Below are 26,574 nucleotides of genomic sequence, written 5' to 3' on the forward strand. Positions count from 1 at the left end.
TTTTTCTTCTTTTTCGGTCCAAAATAAAAGAACAAATTTTCACTATAGACCCAAACCAAGTAATTATTATCAAAATCGACCCATTTTTTTTAATTACCAAAATCGATCTATTTTATGCCACGTAAGGTTAATCACATTTCTTAATTAGTCGGGGTTGGCAATCCCAACTGTTTAAAGCATTAAAAATTAGATTTAAGGTTTCTAATTGGGGTTTAACAACTCCTAAACAGTCGGGGTTGGCAACCCTGACTAATTAGGAAATAAGATTAAGCTTACGTGGCATAAAATGGGTCGATTTGGTAATTAAAAAAAGGAACGATTTTGATAATTAAAACTTGGTTTGGGTCTACAATAAAAATTTGTTCAAAATAAAATTGAAGGAGAGAAAAAATTTCTCAAATTTATTTTATTTACATGTGAGATAAGATTGTTTATAGGGAGGAAAATTGAAGAAGTGTGATGTGAAAATGTTGAAGCTGTGGGAGGCATAAACAAAAATTGGAATGTAAAATGGTGTGATAAATATTCTCTATAATTAATTATTATCGCTTCAAAAAATCCCCGTCAAATTTCTAATAGAGAGCTTCCTTAGACAAACTCTTTTATATGACTCAGTAAGACATCTATCATGATTCAAATATTTTAACCCTATAAACTGACATAAATAATTTACTTTTATCTAATACGAGTCTATGATTAATTTTAATAAAAAAATTATGTAGTGTAAGAGTTAGGCTAAAATACGCGTTAAAAAAGAGACCTCAGTGCAACAATATATGAATTTCAAACTATCTTGATAAGTGAGACATTTGCAAACAAAATATGAGATACTGATGACCAATTATATGTCTTGTCCGATGAAATAAAAAACTTAAAAACCTACCAATGGTTTTGAAATGTTGATATATAATAAAAATTTATAGTAAATTACAAATACTAACTTAGCAATATAGGGGTTTGTTCGCTTATGAGTATCTATTATTTTACCCACAATTTTTAAGTACCCCAACATTTCCCTCTTTTGTACACCCCTTTTATGAGGATGTGTTTGGCAAAATGTCGAAAAGTAGGCCAGGATCAATGCTGACCAAGTTTCATTCTAAATTGGTTGTATTTGTGGACCAGTGTTGGTCCAAACTAAAAATAGTTAATATTAACCCAATTTTTTGCTAAATAGAAAAACACTCAAAACTAAGCCAGGCTCACGAGGTTTGCCAAACACAAACCGACTCTAAAAAGATGGGTTAGGATTAGTGCTGATTTAGTTTTATTCTAAACTGGTTTGAATCTGGACAAGTGCTGGTCCAAACTAAAAACCGAGCTAATGTTGATATAATTTTTTGCAAAATAGAAAATCATTGAAAAGTAAGCCAGATTGGTTTGCCACGGCACAACCTGACTCTAAAAAATATTTGAAAGTTTCGGCCATTTTCTTTATTTTTTTCAGAATTTCGGCCATTTTCTTTATATTTTCTTGCCCTTTTGGGTCCAAATTGGGCCCAAAATCTCAGCAAAAGCAAACCGCACAGAACTTTCCCACTCACTCTCACTCTCCTCTCCCACATTCTCCCCTTTAGGGTTTGGCTGCGCTCTTCTCCTTCAAAAAATGAGGTGAAATTCTCTCAAAAGTCTCAATTTTATTTTTCTATTAATGTGTTTTCCCTCCAATTGAATCGATTAAAACTTAGACCCTAATTTTTCTTCAGTAAGCACCCAGAAGTTCTTTGGGCGCAGCGATCGGAGAAGTTGTATTTGACGATCTCGTTGCCAGATGCGAAGGATGTTAGCGCGAAGAGCGAGTCTGAGGGCCTGTTCAATTTCTCGGCCACTGGAGCCCATGGAGAGCCTTTCACCTTCAGTCTTGAGCTTTATGGGAGTATAGTTCCTGAGGTGAGTTCCTGTCCTTTGTTAGGGTTTTAATTTGTTTTGGGTTTTTATGAGTTTGGCTGGCTTAAATACCATTCTGTCTTTTGTATGATGAATAGTTAAAGGTTTTGTTTTATATGTTTTTATTTTATTTATTTTTGGCTAGGGGGTTTGGTGCTAGTTAAAGTTGTTGACCATGAGATATAGGAAAGATACTTGAAAATGTAGCTTCGATACTTTGCATGAAGTCTAGGCTGTTTGTGCATGACTTTATTCATTAGCTGTTGTGTTTTGATTGGGGGAATTCCTGACTTGTTTATGATTTCTCTGAATGCTGGTATTGAACATAAATGGCCTGCGAACGCCATGGTTGACACTTGACATTCAATATGAAATACAATGGCACATTGAGATTTGAGAATGCATGCATAGCATAGCATCGATTGATCAATTGCTTGATAAATGTCATTGATCTTTACTTTACGAAAAGGATAGATGTATTTAAAAAAAAAAAAGAGTGCAGTAGTTACGATATATGGGACATTTGTTAACCTTGTAAGGGCTAAGGGGATCAGATGTTTCTATTGGAGGTATCAAATTTTGGATGATTGGGATCTGAATATTTGATTCTGAAGTCCAATTTTTCTTGGAAATAAGCAAGTTCTCAAGGTGCTCTCACAGTAGTAGAGATTTACCCATCATCATTACTAATAAGCAGAAAATCCAGATAATGTTTATTTGCTAGCATTAACAATATATCATACATATGGAAAGGTTTAGATGGAGCGTTTTGCGAAAGCATGAATTTGAAGAGCATTGTTATTTGTTAGTTTTATACACGTATTCTAGTAAAAATACTTTTGAAAGAAAAATCAACTATTAGATCATTAGATAGAATAAATGAGAACTATATCTGTGGACACAAAATACACAAGTTGTTTCTACATATCCTTCATATATTTATTTGTTCTTATATTATGTAATATTGGCTACTGCTTTAAAAAGTGCTCTAGGCTCCTGCCTTGGCGCTGCATAGGCCTAAGCGCTAGCTAGACGTCCGCTTAATTCTTGAGAGCGCCTAAGCAAACATTGATCGCTTACGTGAACTCACCACGTCAAAAAGGGGTTTATTGCCTGCTTAAGCATACATAGATGAAGAGAACAGGTCAGATTAAAATGTTTTCAGATCAGAAATTGATCCTAGTTCATCTAGAATAAAACAATGTGGATAGAATTTTGAATCTTTAAAGAAAATCCCACTCTGTTGCTTCATCTATATGTCATTATAGCTGACATTAATGGATGATATGTAAACATAGCTGCTACCTGATATCTTTTCTCTGCAACATTATATATATTCTAATCATCACGCTTCCTATGGTGACATTCTTTTTGAAGCGAGAATGTCTGATTATCTGTCGTCATGGATAAGGAGACTTATGTTGTACGGTTATAAACGTGCTTCTGTTTGATACTCATCTTGGCCATTTGATTCTATGTTCAGAGTAATGAAGTGAATATTGGACTACGTAACATACTATGCTCAATTCAGAAAGAGAAGAAAGGTTGGTGGAAGCGACTGCTGAAGTCGGATGAGAAGCCTGCTCCATATATTAAGGTTGATTGGAACAAGTGGTGTGACGAGGATGAAGAAGAATCAAGTATGTAGTTTTTAAAAAAACATAATATTTATTTAATGTTAGCTTCATATTTCTTAATACGATCTACTATGATTGATAATAATCATGCTGAGTAGATAATCTTTCAGGAAGCAAGTTCATCTTGTTCTATGTAGCACGATCACTCTTATTGTAAAGTTATAATGGTGACAAATACATTGATACAACTGTGGGAAACCAATAATTCTAGATACTTCTCAGACATGGTTCATGGTTCCTTAATATTATATACCTTCATTTCTCTTATGCTTTATGGCTATGAAAGACTTAAACACGACAAGGATCTTGAAGATAAATATAGGTTAACACGTAGGAAAACAATTATTGCAACCATATGCCTCTGATATCATAAATACAAGAAATATTGACAATTGGTACATGCCAGCAGATGGAACACCTAAGGGTATGATTAAAACCTACACTTCAGACTCACGCACATGTCAAACATGGGCGACAAGACATACTTTCAGCCATGTCTTTTCAAAGAAAAAAGGAAGTTGTGTGCTTGAGGAAGTTCTTGGATTGAGAACTTTAGAAATTGAATAAAACTGGTTGCTATAGCTAGTACATAGTAATAACCGTATCATATAACACCACTTATGACACTTTCTAAATAGAGAGAGACACGACACGTTATTGAGCGTTTTTTAGCCTGTCTCATCTTAGCTTAGCATTTAGATGATGCTTTGATATCTGGAGTCTTTGCAGTTGTAGCCTTCTGGGATATATATTTTTATTACTTCTTAAACTGGTTGTTTTGTCAATAAATTTTTTCTGAATGAGCCGCCTCAACAGTGTAGATGCACATTCTCAGGTAAGATATAACCTGACAGCTGTTTAATATTCTGTCCTTGTATTTCTTGATCACAAGTCTTCATACTTGTAATATCTTCGAGCATATGTAGTTCTGCTAGGATCTTGGGGAACCCAAGTGGGCGGGCACAATAGGGAAATGAGCTCCTTTATATGAAGAAATGTTTCTTGTGATTTTGTTTTGTATATGATGGGATGTGACGCAACTATCATAACTTCTTCTATGATGTTCCCTTAAGATACCTGATAATTCATGCTTTTTGCCCTAATACCTGATGTCATATTCTTGCAGATGAGTCTCTTGCTTCTGATGATGATGCTAATGAGGTACTACACCATTTCTACTTTCACAGCTGTTATCTTTGTTTATATTCCATTTTCAAAAGTTAATCTATTGTTTTGTCATCTTTTGACAGGAAGAAGAAAGTGATGATGATGATGGGCTTCTCTGTAAGTACTCTTATTCTAATTTGCCTTTAATTATGAGTTTGTTAACTCTGTTCTGGCAATGGGTTGCTTGACCAGAGAGTTTTATTGGAAGCACCTTTATCGATTTGTTAGGAACACTCAAATTTTTTATACACAGGCTAATTAGTTGCCATGCTGTCTCTTGGGCAGTTGGGCCTCACATGATGTTATTGGTGTTCACGAGTCACATGCTCACATGTTTACTATCTACTTGTACCCTGCTGGATCTAAGAAAACACTTACGTCAAAGCCCTATCATTGGCATCATGTACTTATGTCTTTCCTTCTATCATTGCCTCATAAAATCCTAAACCTGACACTAACTCTAATCCTAACATTGTGAATTTTTTTCTCTCTTGCATGGTCAGAAATATGAGAATGTCCCTAATTCAATTAAACAATGAAAAGAGAGATTCTTTTTGGGAGTTTTTTTGGTGTGACAAGAGGAGGGAGAACACATTTTAGTTATTAAGATTTCTTGACATGTCAGGGGAGAGACAAGGATAAAGGAGAGAGATTCCAGATTTTCTCAGGTTCTATAAAATCTATTGTTCATCGTGTTGTGTAGGAGTCCCAAGGTTGAGGGCCCATCCTTTTCCTTTTTTCTTTAGTGATGCCTTTATGAGGGTATTCAATTTTTTATAATTTAGGGCATCAGAGACCATTTGATTACTTAGTAAACTATTTGGATTCTATTGCCTTGTCAACTGGGGAAAATATGTCAAGTTCTTTGGTGGGCATGAATTCCTTGACGTTAATTCCTTGACGTTAAGAGTCTTGAAGTTGACCCGGTTAGGTAAATCATAATTGACCCTAGAAGATCTTGACTATTGATTATGCTCCATGTTGTGAACTCACATTAGAAAAACATTGTCTCATGCTCCTTTTGGCAACTTAGAGATAATAAAAATATATCTATCTCAAAATTTAGGGTGGGATCTTTATGTCTCCCAAACCTGCTCGCCAAGATCATCAGGATGAGACTCGGGAATGCCTATTGTCATATAGTGGAAGGATATTTGGTTAGTGAATTACCACTATTTGTCATATGTTGTGATCTTTCTTGGCATAGGAAGATGTACTGGTTGGTTCACAGGAAGAATGGAGCAATGATGTTTTTATCTCGAATCCTATATTTAGATGTTGATCCTACAAAATCTTCAATTCACTACCACATATATGGTCTATCGCAACGGTTCAAAGCCATTGCAGTAGGACGATAACCCTTGCTTTTGAATCAAGGGCAACGTTCAAAAATAGTCTTGGATATGCAGACACTTAATACCCTCCAGTAGCAAAGGGTTATCAGCAACCATAAATATATCAATACTTCACTTTTGCAATTATACATCCATCTGCAAGTAACTCATTTTAGGATCATAGCGCAGAAAAAGGCTGCCAACCAACATTTCAGAGTATTCACACAACATAAAGTCTCAACTGCCGCCTTCATCAAGTATAACTATGATGGTTTAGGGTTCTTAACACATGGTTGATATTTTTTAGGCTTTACTCCCTCTTCCTAGATGAAAGATTTATGTCTATGAGGAGTTAATGTTAGCTTGACTTGGTCATTGATGACCAAATCAACCATTGTTTCTCTGTTGAGAGAATGGTGGAGACCTAGCCATAAGGCAACGGTTTTGGTAGCTAGAGCGTTGGTCTTAGAAACTATTGCCATAACACATCTAAAGCAAGGGTTTGGAAAGGGCAAGGGTTTGGAAAGGGAACGGTTCATGCGACGACATAAAGACAACTGTTATATGCAATCTTACATTAAACGCTGGGCGCTCCTGGGCGCCGGACTTGGCGCCCAGCGCTTAGACGCCTAGGCGGTCGCCTAATCGGTTTCTGGGCGGTTTTTTTCTTCTAGGCGGTTTTTGGTGGAGAACGTGAATCATGGGTGGTTGAGAGAAAATCTCTCATGGGGGCGGATCTGAGGGGTAGAGACAATCTTACATTAAACGCTGGGCGCTCCTGAGCGCCGGACTTGGCGCCCAGCGCTTAGACGCCTAGGCGGTCGCCTAATCGGTTTCTGGGCGGTTTTTTTCTTCTAGGCGGTTTTTCTTTTTTTAATTATGATACTTGAAGATAAATATATATTCTTAAAATTAAACTTAAACAATCAAACAATTAAACTTAAAATTAAACTTAAACAATTAAACTTAAATAATAAATACAGTTAAACAATTTCAATTTGTAATTCTTAAAACAGAATCTCAAAACAAGAAAACAATTAAACAAATAAACTTAACAATTAAACTAAATATGATATAAATATATTAAGTTGACATGTAATAAATTATAAATGCATAATGACAGTCATAGGTGGTTAGGTGCAGTTAATTTCCTTAAGCTTGAAACAATAAATCTCAACTTCGCTAGCCTGCTAAATTGAAGAACATATAATAAAAAATCCTCACAAGTAATAAGAATCTACCAAACATGAAACATCAGCGGATTAAACTTACTATCTCTCTTAAACAGTTAAACATACAGAAAATTCAAGAGATTTAGGGACGTTACCTTTCCAATCAACACAGATTTTACCTTTCCAATCAATCAAGACAGATTTCTCTTAAACACAAGCCAAAAAATCAAGCAACCCACACCTGGAAGCAACAGACACAAGTAAGCAACCCAATTTCCCTAAAAATTATCAACACAACCGAACCCAAGTTAATGAGAACCGAATCTGCTTAAGAGCACAGCCGAACCCAAAAGTTTGAAGTCGACGAGCTCCAGCACAGGTTGAAGATGAGAACGCAAGTCCAGCATGAGGATGAGATCGACGAGCTCGAAGTTGGAGATGAGAACGACGAGCTCGAAAATGAGCTCCCAGGTTGAAGACGAGCTCGAAAGTCCAGCACGAGGTTGAAGGCGAGCTCGAAAGTCCAGCACGAGATCGAACTAGGGTTTTGGCGGAGATCGAAGACGAAGCTCCAGCACGAGACCGAACTTGGGTTGAGATCGAAGACGAAGCTCCAGCACGAGATTGAAGATGAGCTCGAAAGTCCAGCACGAGGTTGAAGAAGAGCTCGAAACGCCAGCGGCCAGCACGAGATCGAAGCGACGAAGACGATTTTTGATTTTTTTCCTTTTGCTGGCGGCGTCGGTGAAACCGTAAGAGATTTAGGGATAGATTTTTTCACTTTTGAGTTTGGGTTTTGGGTTTTGGGTTTCGGGTTTTGTTTTTGGGTTCGGGTTCTTGGGAGCGCCCAGAGCGCTTTTTTGGGATGGAATTTTGAAGCGGCCCGTGTAATCGGCCCGTTTAGCCCTGGGCGGCCGCCTAGGCGCTCGCAGCGCCTAATCGCGGCCGCCCAGGGCATTTTTGCACGCTCTGGGCACCGCCTCCGCCTAGGCGGGCGCCTAGACGGCCGCCCAGAGCGTGTTTTACAACACTGGTTATATGATGTCTAATGTTGTAGTTGCATTGGACAATAACAAAGGTTGTATAAAAGCAACGTTTTAAATATCGATTATCGAAAATATATCTGACGAATAAAATTCTTATCGGTCGCGATTATCAGGGATATATCAAGGATAAGTAGTAAAAATCGGAGTATCATGTCCGATGGTGAGCATTTTTAATATAATATCCTAAAATGTAATCTAAGCGCATTTAATAAAATATCGAGAGATGGTCTTCGAGAGAGGTCGTCGATAGAAGTCTTCTAGTGAGAAATTTGCAAGCGATTTGGGGGAGATAATAGTGTAGGTAGAGAGAATTATGCTTATACGAGCAAATGTAGATAGAATAGGATAGCACGGTTTTTGTTTAGTGGATGCGTATGGGGTATGGAAAAAGAGGGTTTTTGCCTCCTAATCTGAACTGGTTCACTTACAATATAAATTGCAGAAAATCGGACGATTTTTATCCCAGGAGAAATCGACCACTTTATCGGATTTACATTGATATTTCGGGAAAAATTGGCCAAAAATAATATGCGTTAAGTTTTTACAAAAATCGTATCGGCATGGCCCAAACCCTATATATCGGCAATAAATCAATAAAATTAGCCTATTTGTAAAACACTATATAAAAGTAGAAGCAATGGTCTTGGATGCCAACATTATAGTTTTTAGCTCTTTGCTAAGGTAATAGTTTTTATGCTAAGGCACATTTTGCCATAATTTTGTCTAATAAATAGTATAATATAAGTATAAAGATAATTGTTCTACTCTTCAAATGGAAACATCTTTGCTTGCTAATAACATTTAAAAACATCATTCTTTTCAAAACAAGAGCTTCCAATTAACACATATCATATATAGTCTTAGTGAAATCTTGTAAATATCCACTATATCTTTAGTACAACGCATACAAGTTTCAAGAGTACCAAATTCTTCTATTATCTCCACATTATTAAGAACATCTGAAAGAAAACTCCACACATACAATACGCAGAGATTTATTTTTAGGTTCTATCTTTGCTAGATTATGGCATCCAGTGGTATGCTTATCACCTATATAATAAGTATAGACGAAATAATCAAGTATAAGTGTGAGGATGTCCGTATTAATAAACAATGTATGTTCTCTGCTAATGCATGACTTTCAGGATTCACTTATACAAATTTCTTGGGGAAAAAAGCAATAAAAAATAAAACCTAATATTAGGAATATACATTTGCAGTTTTCATACTCAACAACTATATTTATATTTCAAAGTAATAAGAGCATCCTTGTTACACAATGCAACAAGAAATGAGGTGTATATTGCGTTGCGAATGTCAGGTAAATATCAAGGAAATAAGGTGCATATATAACAAACTGTCTTAAAATGTAATATGATACATACTTAGTGTAATCTAAGTATCGAAAAATGTAAATAACATATGTTTAGAATCACTAACGAAGTGTAGAAACCTATATAGGGAAAAGAGCCTACTGGAATTTGCTAAAAACTTCATAGAGCTAAAATTTTTGCTAAAAACGTTAATTTTTTTTTGCAAAACTATATTATTTAGTGAAAAGCCATATAAAGGACATGTCGACGAACATATCGACTAATATATTAGACTATTAGTCACGTCAGGGATATATTACCCAAAAATTGTCAAATAGCGATAAAATATATTAAAATTATATCATTTTGCTGCAAGCCTTGTAAAAGGATATATCAGCAGGATATATCGGCTACATTGGAGATATTTAAAAATGAGCGTCAAAAGTATTTTCATAATTTATTTTTTTGGAGCACTTTGAGTAAATGGAACTATCACAAGAATCACAATTGAAAAGCCTAGTTATGAGCATCAAAAGTATTTTCATAATTTATTTTTTTGGAGCACTTTGAGTAAATAGAACTATCACAAGAATCACAATTGACTTTGGTAGTATGTGATTTTATTAAAAAAAGCTTAGTTATGATTAATATTCATTTCATTTTGTCTAAAGAGTACATAAGACACTAGATTTGTATAGTGATCAGAGATTTGGAGAAAACATGTCCTAATGATGTTTTACTCGAGAAAAAATATGCATCCAAGTATAAATGAGGGGGAAATCTTAACAAACATGTCAAACTCTATTTTCTCTATATTCATTTCAAGCTGTTTTCAAGCTCTCATTAATGAGCTACAATGCACAAGAGAAATGTAATCATCATACACGATAATCTAAATGTGGATGTAGAAAAAACTTATGTTGTGCCAATAATTTAAGCACTAACAAAAACATTAACAATATGAAATTCAACTTACATCTTTCATGGTCATAACAAGACCGTGCAGAACATTTTTCCAAATTATCCTGAATCCAGGGGTTTTAGTAGCGCAAATCTACAATGTCATTATTTGGGTAGAAAACTATAAAGTTGTTCCTAGATCATAAAATATGGTTACTAAAAGGGAAAACTTATATTTCATTTTAAAAGGAAAACAAAAACCGTAATTCCAACTCGAAGCTTATTAATGATGAGAATAGCAAGTGCATCACTTTCAAAATATGTAGCAACAATAAGTAAATGATTTGTCTTTGGACAAACATTATAGAACCAAATACTAATACAAGATAAAATCCCATATTGGTATATGAATATTCCGCTAGCATAGTGGACCGAAAGAAGAAAAAACCTCATGTACCTTCAGTACTTAGTCCAACACTTCATCACTGCAGGGCATGATTAAGATATATATATATATATATATATATATGAGAAAACGGGAGGTGAGCTGGCAGGCGTAGGAAATTTCCTAGCGCTGCAAGTGTATGGCATGTGAGCCCCACATCAATGTGACTAGTTGGGGGCTCACACGTCATACACTTGCAGCACAGGAAATTTCCTACGCTGTCAGCTCACTCCCGTTCTCTCTCTCTCTCTCTCTCTCTCTCTCTCTATATATAATATATATAATATTATATATATATATATATATATAATATGGGTATGCTTGGTACCAAGCACAAATTTGGTGGCTTGATAGTGAGGTGTCACTTTCCCATTCACGTCATTACAATTTCCAACCACTCCCCAACTCATGTGAGTGTGGAGCCTGATTTCAATGAGTGGATGAGAAAGTGACAACTCACTACCAAGCACCATTTTTTGTGCTTGTACCAAGCATACCATTTTCTCTCTCTCTTCTCTCTCTATATATATATATATATATATATATATATATATATATATATATATATATATATATATATTCAAACTAGAGGATCTTCTTGTTCCTATAAGAATAAAAAATAAAAAATAATATCAGCTAAGTTAAGTAACCATGAAGCGCTGAGATGTGGGTTCGGTACATTAGAAGTAGTTTCTAATACATTTCTGGTTCTTCTAATTGATGATGAAGTAAGGTTATACATATTTCCTGTCAAGTTTTAAACCTTTAAAGACTTCCCATTCATTGTAAATTGTTCTCTATCCAGTCAATTAAAGGTTATATTATATATGTAATGGATACAACCCAAACTAAACAAGCTTGTCATCGAGGATTCAATCTCTGAAGAAAGAAAATAAAAAAGCGATAGACATCCAAATATTGTAAGGTGAACACAAGCTTAAATTTTGTAAGGTGAAGCAAATTAAAATTCAAAACTTTGAAATCTGACTTAGACATATGGTCCACCATACTCATGGAGCAAGCAACTTACCAAGTTGTATCATAATCAAAATCTCATCTTTTTTTTATACTTGAATAAGAAAAAAATTGAGGTGACCGAACGTAGTAGTAACATCCGACGATTATAACATGATTGTTACCACAACTAGCGGCAAGAGGTCTCTAGCTCTTGACACTAGTCCAGATGCTCCTCCAGCAAACCTTATTAAACAAAGAAAAGAATAGAGAGTGAGAAAAATTAAAGTGAACTTTTTAGCCCTAGAAATTAGAAATCAGGGTGATCATAAAGAAAAGCAACCGAAGTAAAGTCAAATAGATTTTTACCTTGGAGGTTTGTGGTTGCATGTGTCAATCCGACATACACTTAGACATTAAAGTAAATATTCAAAATCAAATATATATATTTGAACTTGCAAGGCTATAATGTAATCTGTATAGATTAGTGGCCATTTATATTCCATTATCTAAAAAAATAATTAATAGTATATATAATTTTGTTTACTTTTGATTCAAGTAGGGACCAACAATAAAGCATTGTTCTAATCATTATCATTCATTATCAATGATCAATAGTAATCTCCATGTCCTATCCATATTGGTCCACTCTTACTGATTACAAATGCTAACCTCACTGGAAGCCAGTAGAGGGTCTAGACATGGACTAACTTAACAACTATTTTATTGAACTCAATGCAAATTTCTGTCGACTATTACCAAGATTTAATAGGTCAACAACCTTCTCTTTCAAATTATTAGTCTAGAACAACACTTAAAACTCAACAAAAACTCATCGTCAAAGAAGGAAACATTCTCAGTGCTCTTAGAAGTATCCATCTGTCAATTTCCTCTGTAATAAACCAAAAAGTAATTAATTAAAAAGTAGAAATAAACACACAGTTTTCTTCTATCAGAATTTCTGATATACTATCAAATTTAAATAAAAGAAATGTATCTGATTCTCCGTAGAGAATACAGAAGACTTAAGAGGGGTTGAAACCCTTGAGCAGTTGAGCCATCATGTCCGTCATTTGAGCAATTGATAGTATAACTAAAATTCCTATAGATCATTAACCAGTAAAAGATAAATAATACAAAAAAAAAACAAATAAAAGAGAATGACTTACATCTTTTCAACATGTAACTCTAATAGCATATTCAAGCAACAGTCAATAATAGAAATTGATCATCATTTACCAACAAATTCCTCTATTGCAACACTCAATTGGAGTCATAAAACTTTTGTACTACCTAATATTTAGAAAAAAATCAAAACTAGATTATATAGCAATATTAACAGAGTCAAGCACCTACATTGAAGCCATAAACCCTAAAATAGACCCTAATATCAAAGGCATGATAATATTATGCAGGCACAAGCATTAACACTCATGCCATAGTGCAGAACATAAGATATACAAACAAATTCTATTCAATGAGAGCAAATATTTTGATTTTTCCCAATTCTTTTAATTCATTTCAATTCAAAAATAAAGAAAACAACTAAATTTTCTTTGGCGGAGCACTTTCTTCCCCAATTCCAATGCAATGTCATAAGTTCCAAGAGTCGTCACAGCCTACAAACTATGAAGCGCGGACACGCATAACATGAAGCCGTGTCGTGACGTGTCCGTGTTGGACACACGTCACACGTGTCGAACGTCGAACACACGTATCCTATGTATTTTTTAGGATTTGCCTCGTGTTGGCGTGTCGGATGGCCGTGTCGGCGTCGAACACACGTATCCTATGTATTTTTTAGGATTTGCCTCGTGTTGGCGTGTCGGATGGCCGTGTCGGATCCGTGTCCGTGCTACATAGCTATTTTTTAGGATTTGCCTCGTGTTGGCGTGTCGGATGGCCGTGTCGGATCCGTGTCCGTGCTACATAGCCTACAAACACAACAATCAACACATTCAACTAACTGATAAAAGTCACAACCTAATGTTTCAATCGAGAGATCACAAAGATTTAAGGGCGAGGTTGGAGGCAAGCTCGGAGATGTCGAAGCTGCGAGGGGCAGAGCTGACAATGTTGAAGGCTCATTCATTAATAATTGTTCACCACCATCGAGGGCTCCATATTGCAGATTGTGGATCTCTTGTTTCAGGTGATAGATATGTGCAACATTGCTCTTTTGGAAGTGTCTCAGCTAACTTTGACTAGATATCATGAGCCGTGTCAAGAAAGTGTACAGTCCTACGAATCTAAGGTGTGATGGAGGGGAGAAGCCATGACATTACGAATGAATTCTCTTGATTCCACTTCTCATATGTACCATCAGACTCTGCAGGTTCCTTTGTCTTTCCCGTTAGATGCCCCTTCTTTCCACAACAGGCAACAAAGAAGAGAGCTGATCGAGCCCACTCTTGATAGTTGTTCGCATCGAGTTTGGTTGTAGTAATTTGAAGGTAGGAGCTCTTGAACACCTCCACCCTAGATCCAATCAAAACACTTGTAGCCAATGTTACAACTTGATCATATATAGAAGACATAGAAGACGATGACATTCTGTAGGACAACTGGGCTAAATATGTCAGATCTTTCTATCTGACATTTCATAGATCAATAAGTCTTAGTCCTCAGAATATCTCTGAAGATTATGGTTTTGAAGAGAAGATTATGGTTTTGAAGGAAAAAATGAGGAGAGATAATCTGATTTAAACTTTTATAGAGAGGACTTGAATCTCTTCAAAAGCTCTGGTATTATGTAGAAATTCAATCTCTCTTATTTACTATATTCTCTTCTATGTTACAAATTAATAATGGTTCTCTGTTTATACCCAGCAGAGAGGTAACAAACTATCAAAACAGAAACAAACCAACTACCAAAACAGAAACGAACAAACTTGAACTGATAAGATGATAAGGTCAAGTTGAGATCTGATATCTTCTACAACGTGGTTTGTGTTAGAAAGTGTTGTGTACTAAAGGCATTCTTAGGATGGAAAAATGCTAATAAGGAAGACTGTTTCGTCTCAGGAAAGAGATGAAACTGCCCTACCTCCTTATCTTCATTGTTAATTTACTAGAAAAATTGTGACTTGGAAGATGACAGCTCTGAAAATTGTGATATCTTCTATATTATTCTTTCCTCCTCCTCTTAGTCCTCTCCCCTCATTATAGATATTAATAAGGGTTATTTGAAGCAATTTTCAATAGTCTATGCTATTTTTCTATGGTTTCAAAAGTTCATAACAATTCTGTAATAAAAAGGTTTGGGGTACTTTTGTTCAAAATCCCTAAAGTTCATGTTAGTTTTGTGAAATTTACTCTTTTTCTTAGGCATGTCTGATTTGCATTCAAAGTACCTGCAATCACATCTATAGCTGAAAGCATTCAAGAATCCGTCACAAATATGAATACATGTAAAAATGATATGTGGATTTACCAACAAATTTATGTAATAATTTGACTTTTATAAATGAAGCATGGTATCATTCTCACCTGTCATGATCTATTGTAATGATAAAATTAAAAGAAATGTTTAATTTAATGCAATTTTGTCAATTGGATATGATTAATTTATGATAGTGTCTTTAAAAATTATAAAATACAGTGCTATGATATTTCCTAAGCATGCATATACAAAGAATACTTAAAACTCCTAGGATACACAGCCTAGGTGTCTAAAACTTATACCTTATCTTAAGCCTAATCTTACTTGTATTTTTTCCAATCTGTTGCTTCCTAAATTTGTATAAATATTCAATTAGTTTATTTCTCTGATTCCATGAAATTCTCCTTTTTCAATTGAGCATTCAACTTAATTATATAATCCCAGATTTAGTTGTATTTGATCCTAACAACAAGCAAGTATTTTAGGAGTAAATATAAAAAAAAGTTTGTTAGTCGAGTGATTCAAATATCCTATAGGAAATAAAAGAAAATTTATAAATTCTTAAATTTCAATGTATACATAATTAGATAAATTTAGGGATTTATGGCTGATACATCTTAATAGGGTGTACATTACTAATTTATTTAGTATTATTTGTATAATTTTTTTGTAAATAGGTAGTGGATCGATTTAGTTATGGAAGTTTTGGTTGCAGACATCCATACTTCAGTATACTGAATAAAAATACTTGGAATTGACATGCATACAGTTAAATGAAAAATGAAGAGAATGAGAGGAGGTTATTGATACTTATGGCCTAAGAGGGGATAATTGAAGAACACCAAATAATTGACAATGTAACTTTATTTGGTCACATCTGTCATACTTGTCCATGTTATTCTCAAGAGCTAGTGCTGCCTTACACTGAAGAGAAAAATGGGAGAAAATTTAGTCAATAGCTTGTGATATAAAAGATATTTCCATTATCTAATAAACTAGTGTGCAGCCTGTGCCGCACGGTGTTTTTTTTTTTGCTACAGTGTTCCCGCCGTTTTTTAACCCTCCCGGTTTGAATTTTCTGGGGTGCTACAGTAACTCGCCTGCTACAGTGTCATCCCCGAGCTGCTACAGTAACCGATGTGCTGCAGCATCTTTTAAATCCCTTAGCTGCTACAGTAATACTGCTACAGTAAATATACTGTGGTATTTACTGTAGTATGAACAGTGACTCTTTGTTTCTCCCATTTGTATAAAAGAATAGATAACCACACAATGCAATCAAATTCCAGGGATGAATCAAAGAGCTAGTTACAAAGAAAAATAAAAAGCAATTGAAGGTAAGAGTAACGAACTAAATATATTTCAATATTTGTTATCCAATCAAATAAAAGTTATATCTGAAATATTATTCATTGATATAATAGACATAACGCCTAATGATAAGCATGTGATTTCACTGCTTTAACTAATGAGCACATTATTTTTCAAAACCATCAAGCTAATTAGTAGATTGATATAAGCATGAGCATGAGAAATGTTCAGCAACAATATTAATAACTGCATAGCTTTAATCTCTTAATTTTGGAATTAGTACATGAAATACCCTTATTTGTGACCATCCTTGTTTATCATCCCTCTTTGAAAATAAAAAAGAAATATCCTATATTTGTTAACTATCCCAATCCAAGTTAAAGAACCTTCAACTTATGTCTACCAGAAATATGATATATTATATAAATATTCACCTTGGATAATTTAAACCTATAAAGTGTAAAAGTCGTTCAAAAATGATACAAAACAAGATTTCATTTGAGATCCTAAGAACTTATTTAGTTAATAAAAATATTTATGTGACAGTTAAATGGATAACAAAGATGCCAATATCTTATTATTAATACAATTTTTATATAATAAAAATTTTTATAATAAATTTAGAACAGTACCAAGCCTTGATAGTTGGGGGTAGTAAATCATCATCCCTGACTATCGTCTTGAGAAGATCTACCATCTTGCGGTGAGTAATTTTTCTCTCCTGCGTTATATATATTTAAGCCAAATTCATAGCAAATCTACGTAAAAAATAAATATGTAAAAAAGAATTACAAGTATTTTTCTTCCTTTAAATCATCATCTCTGACTATCATTTGGAGAACTTTTGTTGCGTAGTTTTCCTCTTGCATTATATATATAAACCATATTCATTGCAAATGTACATAACAAATAAATATGTAACAAAGAAGTTCCACTCATTTCTTACCTTTAAATCCTTCTGAACCTTCTTAATGGAGCATATATCGTCACTCAGACCTAGGGTTTTCTGATTTTTTATTAGTTTCAAGATAGCAATAGAAGGCGATGTTTGTCTGCAAACCCATTCTTTTTATGGCCGGATTGGAAATGGAGAGCCATCTTTATCAATAGCTTTCTCCATTTGGCAGGAAAAGCTGAAATTAAAATATGGAGAATGCTAAAGAAGGCTCTTCCAGTTCCAATCCAGCCATAGAAAGTAATGCAGTTAGCAGACCAACCTCACCTTTTCATGAATAGCTTTCTCCATAAAGTTGGATCTTATGCATACATAATTCGGAATCTCAGATGATGCAAGAGAGTACCAAGCTGTATTCTTGTAGTTCTATTAAGAATTTTACCGTTACACCTCAAGCACAATATAAATGAAATAAAAAAGTTGTGATATTTGCATTATTAAAATCAGGAACAAATTTAATTTTGGTCCTTCCATAACTAATTATATACATCAGCCAAATTCTAGTAACCATTATTTAGATAAGCTGAAAAGGCCAAAAATTCCAAGGATTATAAGATCAAATCAAACATTAATGTAAGTATTTATTATTTAATGAGAATACCTCTTTTTCTTAAGTTTCAACTGAATATGATAAAATACTAGCAATGTTAATATCCCAAAATCAAGTTATAAACATCAAGAAATTATGTCCTGGCCCTCCTGGGTATTAGCAGGAAAACTATAATCAAACTAACAAAAGAAGTATATTTGAAGTATTATGGAGAAAAAAATTAACCAAAATAGCAAAAGGAAGTAATACTAAAAGAAAACCTTAGGAAATTCACTCTTCTTCATTGGTTATGCTCAGGTGACACAAATGGACAGGGTAGATGGCAATTTATAACGTGGAGTTGAGATATTTTCACGTATATGCTAATAAATGAAATTGGCCCTCAAGTTTCAAGGTCAAGACCAAGGAGGACTATTGTGACACAAGGTCACATATAGTTCATGTATCCATATGAACCTTAGTGTTTGCTCCTCATGTAACTCTTACCTTCTGAGAATTTGGACATATCATTTTGCGGATAAGTAGATTCATTTTCTTTAATTTGATCTCATAAAGATTGCAAAGGATACCCTCTCAGTCTGAGTGCATGAACATTTAAGCTTGCTCTTCAAGTAATAATATGACAATTATTTTGAAGAATTCCTTCAGTTGATGCCTAGCCTCTATCAGGGCCTCTGGACCCACTATTTCATTTAAATGCATATGTGCTCTTGTATATACAAATTATTCAAATCAACAGAAAAAATGAACTAATAGAATTTTTTGAATAATGTGGGTTCCTTATAGCACATTGTACGAATGTAGAAAAAACTTATTGATATTCTTTATGGTTTACGACCTTCTTATCACTTTCTTATCTTATTAGTACACCTAAATTCTGATAAAATCTGTAGAAAAAAACCCTTAAAAAACAACAAATTTTATGATAAAATAGATGAAGTCCTAACAGTCTAATGTGGACACATCAAATTTCAACTCATTCATGAATTTGAATTTGTTCTTTTTTGCACATTCAGGTTCTTTCGATAAACTTTCTTACTCCAGGTCTTTATTTTTGTTGAATGAGCCTCCATTAGGGTTTTTTTAAACATACCGTGTTGCCAAGCAACTCGTTATTTGGGACAAGTTTTGACTCACTTCAATCTGGATGAATATTTTTAGGTCATCCTGTTCATCCTCCAGTACATCTCTGTAGAAGACATCAATTTTCTTCTTCTTTTATTATTATTACTATGGGGTTGTTTTTTTTTTTTTTTGGGGGGGGGTATGGGGGGGTGGTGGGTGGTGGGCAGGGGCATGAGAGTGAAAATTCATAGGTCAAATCAAAGGAACGGGATAAGAAATGCATTATGAACAACCTGCAACACTAAGCATTTTATACGGTGTATTTACGCTCTGCATATACTACATGATTTAATAAAGAATAATTACGTACAAATTGTGAAATACATGATCTGTGGGTTTATAATTTCTGCATGGGTTCATTGAACACCCCCCCCCCACCCCCCCCCCAAAACCTCACACCTGCAACATGCACACTCCCCACCGCCACCACAAAGAAAAAAATATTATCTATTGTTTGCTAGTGAAAACTGAGTAATTTATCTGTTCCAAAATATAAGCCGTGAAAACTGTGACATCTCTTTGCTTGTAGTCAGGAAAGAGCTCAGTGGACGTTTAACAAAGGCCATATTTCCTCCTTGACCGTATTTAATTTAATACAAAAAGGATGCACTTTACTGACTATAACATGTTAGAAACGACCTACATGATTGTCTGATATATCTCCATGCATATTCTTGCATTCAAATGCATAACCGGATAACATGAGCCATCATACTATTTTATATATTGTACTATTGTAGCTCATTGATTGGCTTAGATCTAATTTCCTCTATTCATCATGCAGTTATCTAAAACCTCCTTTTTTTGTGGCAGATCTTCCTGACCTGGAGAAAGCTAGAAAAGCTCTGTAAGTACTCAAGAATGTTTGGAGAAAGATCCGTTGTCACAAACAGCTAGATGTTTCTTCAGTAGCTGGGTTAGTTCTATACTTTTGTTCTTGTATATATGGCTAGAAGATTAGGCTGTTAAATAATTACACCAACTTTGTCAAAACTCATTTATTGTCAAACCATGCCTGGATTAACATCTACTTTTTAATTTAGATTGTGGAGCTAGCAGTTTGCTGATATGTTTCAGTTTAAAAACATCATCCGAGTTTCAAAATTTTGCTTGCTATGACGAATGATTTTGGAGGCTATGTTTTCGAAAGATTAATGTTTGCGAATAAGGCGTGTAGGTATATGATGCTATAAGTGCTACCAAATGTCGTGTTACATTAGGACTATGAAGCATTGACCAGAGGCTAACTTTGGACTATTTATGCTGAAATCAGACCAAAGAACCTACCACCTAAAATTTAGGTCTGTCATGTATGAGGCTGGTGGTTTCATTTATTAGGGCGTCAAGTAAGCTGTGATGAATATCCTTTTAAAAAAAATAAAAAGTAAGAGAGTGGAGTTGAATCCCAACTCTCGAAAATCTGGAAAAACCCGGGGCTTTCAAATTTGAAGACATTTTGGAACCTGATATCTGGGGTTTATCTTTCTGCAAACCGATCCGACCTTGTATCCAATGAACCTTAAATCACATTTATAACTGAAACCATAGGAGAAACTGTCACCAGTATATAAGATTTACTTTCATAATTGATGCACTGTAGCATTTTCACATGTCATGACAGCACTAGTTATCTATCATGATGAGAAACCTTGAGCGAATTATCTAGAGCAGTGTGCTCTTTTTTAAGTCGGATTTTTTTATTAACATCGGAGGCAGAAACCCTTAAACAAAATTACTAAAAGACATTCAAACACAAAACATAGCGATTGAAATAACTCCATCTTGCATCTAAAAACAATCATGAATGAGTAATAGAAACTCTAATTACAGATTTACAAGCTGTACTTTGTAAACTTTAACTGTGGCTTAAAATAAATTACAGCGAAAGCAGTTGCAAAGTCAAATGAGCCTTGTCTACAGCAAAGACTTCAGTTGTAGAACTTCTGGTTATTGACATCCATACTTGAAAATATTCAAATTCAAAAAGACTTAAAATCAAATGCTGGTAACCCGAAAAAAAGTGGTTGATGAAGAGAGCTTAATTGATCCTTCAACCCAATAGAAGATAATAAAAGAGCACAATGTAGATAAAGGGCATCTTGCTTTTATGGCATAAATGTTTCAGTACATAGTACAGCCATTTTGTTTTTCTCAATCGCATGTTGCCCTTTATTCCTCGTTATGTTTGAGTTCTTGCTCCACTATGCAATGGGGAATAAGGAGAGAGAAGTTAATCAATAGATGGAGATATTGAAAAAGGAATTTTTATTAGTTGATGAATGACCATGTTAACTCAACCAATTTGAGGGCAGCCTCGACTGCTTATATTCACATGACGGACACTAATTAAATGCTAGCTAATTACGACCAAACAAAGGGGAAAAGGATTTAATGTGCAATACAATATTAGTACCTTTGATGGAAGCTTGGATGTTAGCACAGAAAACGTATAGTATTGAAGTACCCCCTTAGAATCCAAGGTCCAGATGTCTATGCACTACAAAGCTTCTCCCATAGGATTTTCCTTGTATACAGAGAATTAGATACATATATTGAGGAAATTGCGCAAGAGAACCTGTCATCTGTAGATTTAACAGAGCAGGTAATGTGTTAAGTAGAGCTAAAGAGCATATGAATGTCCAAATATCGCGGATCTAAGAAACCCAAACTCTACCAATTCTAGTGTAAGTCATATTTGGTATCCAACACCATCCAGGAGCAATCTTTCTTGTCCATATTTTCAGCTTTAACTTTTGTTTCCAATAGAGCAACAAAAGAAAGACTATATTCATTTATTAACTGCTTTACTATTAGACGTTTAGGGTGTATTAAAGCCCCTCACATTCCGAAAAGCACAATTCACTGAGAAAAGGAACCATCTCTATCAACACAAGAGGGATCAAGAGCACTTGAATTAGAATCCAAGGGCGGAAAGCTTGCCGACATTGTTAAAACTGCTTTACTATTAGGTTGCTCTTCTTGAGAATGTATGCTAATATCTGCAGTTTTGAGGAGCAACATGAGGGACGTCAACACGAGGGGCATCAGTATGAGGAGTAGAGAATTTTGATTTTTCCCAGACTCCTGAGAAATTGGTTTTTTAGCTACACATTTCTAAATAACTCAATGTTGCTTACAATGAATGAGTGAGATCATGCCCCACAACTTCACAATAAGGGCATCATCTTGGTCTGAATCCATAGACCACATTTTGCTTGAAAAGGCTTCCATTTGGACTTCGAATATATATTTCATCTGGCAAATCAGATATTAAAAAAAGCTGGACCTTAATTAAACCCCTTGCGTAAGACAACCTTTGTCCACTTGCAGTAAGTTTATCTGTTGCCATTGGGAGGCCAATGATACTAGCAATTTATCTCAAACCTGTAGTATTCCATAAGTTCAGTTCTTAATCCAGGAAATTTGCACCCATATATAATAATCGAATTAGCATCAGAAAGAGAAGACAGGGATATTAAAATTTGATTCAAATGTTAACTCTGCCTCATCAGAACCCATGAAGCCCTAGAATTAGCACCCCCATGCAAAATAGGAGATTTAATGAGATTACGAGCAATATGAAACCCATATTGAGATGTACTAACTGGGTGAGTAGCTAATGGCACGATTTTAGCCAAAATATCAGAGATCACCAATTTGCGTCGAGCGCCCTGAGGACTGGTGCTCTCCATGAGAATCGAGTTTAAATTGTCTTCGTCTTCCATCAAATCTGACTCAAATTGGTCCACTGGAGACATAAACTCTGATTGAGATCCCCTCAAACCAATGGAGAGGATTTTTCTCCCTAGATTTCGCTTCTTTTTATACCATCACGGCAGAGGCGTAAGTTAGCAGAGATGAGGTCGCCTGCCAACGCACACCATGAAGAACCGCCCCCAGATAATAATTTTTTTTAATACCTGAGTTTCTTAGGTATAAAAGATCAACTTAAGGTCTGTTCAACATTTGCAGTTAGATAATGTAATGCAGTTGCGCCTCCAAAGTTAGTCTTAGCTTCAAAGAGAACACAATCGCCCCCCCCCCCCCCCCCCCCTCTTTTCTTTCTTCTTCCTTCTTCTTTGAGCTATGTATCCTCATGTTTTTGGAGGATGACACAACCTCGTACATATTAACAGTTTTGTTTCTTATTTGGTAAGTGGCTAATAAGAATTTCTTACTTACCAAAAACATACATATATATATATATTATATATATAATATATATATTTATATATATATATATATATTATATATTATATATATATATATCGGTGAAAAACTCCTATCAATTTAAGTGGATAGGAATAGTTGTCCACCAAACTTTTTATCCATGGATTTGTGCCTAGGGATCCTTGGCATGATATGAGAGACTTTTTATATTAATAAATGAGTGGCTAAAAATCTTGGTGGACAACTATCCCTATCCACTTAAGTTGATAGGAGTCTTGCTCTCTCTCTCTCTCTCTCTCTCTCTCTATATATATATATATATATATATATATATATTATATATATTATATTTATATAATATATATATTATATAATAAATTAATGATTAACTAAATATTCAAGCTCAAAAAACACAAATTTCGAAACCAACAATCTTTCAGTAAATACGTAATTTCATATATATTTTTGAATGTAAACAAAATTCCTCAATTAATAAATATTTTAAAAATTAATATTTGAATTAGGAAGAGTACCTCTTTGACGTAATCGTTGACGGTCCGAATCAGCAACTCGTCATCGTTCACTACAACTCTGAGAAGACGCACCGCTTTGCGTTGAGTAATTTTCCTCTCCTGCATTATATATACATTTACACCATATTAACGAAAAATCTATATTATATATTAAAAAAACAGCTAATTTTCCCGCTAATTACAACACTTTGTATAGCCAGGTTTGAACGTAAAAAAACAGCTAATTTTCCCGCCATCTTATGTCAATTTTTTTATTAGTACAAGAGAGAGAACAAATAAATTTACATATGTAAACATCAATTTTTTGTAATGCAAAAAAGAGAGTTCCAAGCTGTATTCTAGTAGTTCAATTAGGAATTTTACTACTGACTCAAACAAATATACATGAAATTAAATAAAATGGTGATCTTTTGCCTTGTTAAAATCAGAAATTAAGATCCTTTTGGTCCTTCAATAATAACTTTGAAAATTCAATAATCATACCAATCATCAAACTTCAATTAGCAATTAGTTGAAATGAGCTAAAAAGCTAGTAATTAATGCCGAGTGTTATGGGATCAAAACATCAGCAGTTATATTTGACATGAAAAACACATTTTGAGAGTTTTAATCCAAAATAATGAACTCAAGGAATGTTAACTTATATTCCCAAATCAATAGATAAACGTCAAGAAATCATGTCCTGGGCGTAAGTAGTCAAAGCTATGATCAAACTACCAAAAACAGTATATTTGAAGAATTATGCACTCACAGAAAGAAATAGAGAAGAAGAAGAAGAAGAAGAACCAAAGTACAGAAAAGAGAGAGGTGAAGATAATGTTGTGCGCAGCGGAAATTTCGGCAGAGTTTCTGGTGCACAATAAGAGAGAAAGATCAATAAGAATTCCCGTCTCACCAAGGAAACAATAATCTAAAGCGAATATCTCAACAAAGTGAGATATCGGCTCTTCCTCTCATCAGTTCTAGGACTGACTTGTCGAAGGATCCTAAAAACTATTACAATGGTCACAAACACAAACAAACCAATTTTACATGGTTCGACAAACTGCCTACGTCCACGAGGCAAGGAGGGGGAGATCTACTATTAGAGGGAGAGAATACAAATAGGTTTACAATCTCACAAACTAAACCCTCAAACTAACTCTCCAATCTCTCACAAAACAGCCAAAAAAGCGCATCTATTTCTCTTATTGCACGCACCCCAAGACCCTGCCAAAGCCTTGCACTCCGCCAAATAAAGGAGCCTCTGTTTTTCGCCCCCTGCTGCACCTGCACCCCTACTTTTGCACTGCTACAGCCGCTAATTAATTCCTCCTCTCAATCTTGCACAAAACTCTAGGAGAACTACACCAAGGTATTTATAAAGCTCTGACTCGGGTGGGTCCTCTCAATCTTGCACAAAACTCTAGGAGAACTACACCAAGGTATTTATAAAGCTCTGACTCGGGTGGGCCATCACCACGTTCAGGGAAAAGAAAAATCTGTTCACGCGCAAAAAAGCCAGCAGCGTTAGCCCCCACAATCAAACCCCAATCAAAGATCCGCTGGACATCTCCCACGAAACCCTTCGTGGCCCGCTGGACTTCTCTTGCTTGAGAACGTGATTTTTCACGTGGCCCCCACACACCTTTCACAATTCTATCCCTTCACGTGTGTTCACAATTCTCCACCTCAGTAAAGTTTTTTCAAAACTGAGCCGACACCAACCAAACCAAATGTCTCACTTGTTGCGTCTAGTACGAAGTGAAACAATTCACGACAACAGACTCAATCCATAACAAGTCAAGACCCAAATGAGAATGCAAACATTCTCCAAATATCGGTATCAACTCCCAAATTGGATGCATCATAAAGACTGTCTACGTATCCTCTTGCCCAAGGAATTAAGCCTCACGTAGTTCATCCAATGGCCACGAACGATCTTAATCCACTAGAAGAGTTCGCAACCCTTCTCCAATATCATCAACTTTACGGCTGATAGCACCTCTAATGACCTCAAACACCTCCACCTGAGGTGAACCAATGACCATATCCAAACTATGTCTGCCAGCTGCACTCGAATCAAAACCCAACTCATCATCTGCACCTAAATCCAAATGACCCCTAAGCTGTGTCACCTCAGCTGGAATGCCAAACAATACAGTATGATCTGGAGTAATCTTCACCCAATATGAAGTAGCATCACACTCCACCCGCTGCGATACCTCTAAGGTCTGTCCAAAACTCTTCACCTGCTGAGAGTCAAATAGTTCCCTCATCGAAGCCTTAACCGAAGTGACCCTACCAGACCAAACACCCAATTGAGTTTTACCTCCTATCGCAGCAATTGACAACTCTTTAATAAGATGGCTCAAATATGTCGAAGCCTTAGTCCAGAAACTCTTATGCAGACTATTGCTTGACAACAAACACCGATCCTCCTCCAGCAAGGCACGGTTCTCCAAATTTACCACCTCATCAAGTTGCCCCAAGATTTCCTTTCTAATGAAGTGTCTTGAAATGTCATGAGCTCGGCTCCAATACAGAAATAGGTCCATCTTATACCTCCCAACAAAATCTGAATGAAGTACCTTCACATTTCTGTCCATCTTACACTTCTTCAAACTATTAGAGACTATTAAGACTTTCTCCAATTAATGGGGATTTGGTTGCAACCCAAACATGCCTAGAACTACCACCAACAAAGAAAACCA

At 35.2% G+C, this 26,574-nt stretch overlaps 2 protein-coding genes across 2 annotated transcripts; one reads left to right on the top strand and one right to left on the bottom strand.

Moving 5' to 3' along the window:
• On the top strand, nucleotides 1,502-20,268 carry LOC109849803 (uncharacterized protein At3g03773). Its single transcript, XM_020419684.1, has 6 exons — nucleotides 1,502-1,611; nucleotides 1,707-1,890; nucleotides 3,371-3,527; nucleotides 4,651-4,685; nucleotides 4,775-4,808; nucleotides 19,992-20,268. Exons 1-6 carry the CDS (start codon nucleotides 1,607-1,609, stop codon nucleotides 20,027-20,029), a joined length of 453 nt encoding a protein of 150 aa, XP_020275273.1. The 5' UTR covers nucleotides 1,502-1,606; the 3' UTR covers nucleotides 20,030-20,268.
• On the bottom strand, nucleotides 7,080-8,935 carry LOC109849802. Its single transcript, XM_020419683.1, has 2 exons — nucleotides 7,575-8,935; nucleotides 7,080-7,438 (listed from the first exon to the last, which is right to left on the bottom strand). Exons 1-2 carry the CDS (start codon nucleotides 8,153-8,155, stop codon nucleotides 7,405-7,407), a joined length of 615 nt encoding a protein of 204 aa, XP_020275272.1. The 5' UTR covers nucleotides 8,156-8,935; the 3' UTR covers nucleotides 7,080-7,404.

Source organism: Asparagus officinalis, chromosome 7, assembly GCF_001876935.1.
Source record: "Asparagus officinalis chromosome 7, Aspof.V1, whole genome shotgun sequence".
Classification (NCBI taxonomy): Eukaryota; Viridiplantae; Streptophyta; class Magnoliopsida; order Asparagales; family Asparagaceae; genus Asparagus; species Asparagus officinalis.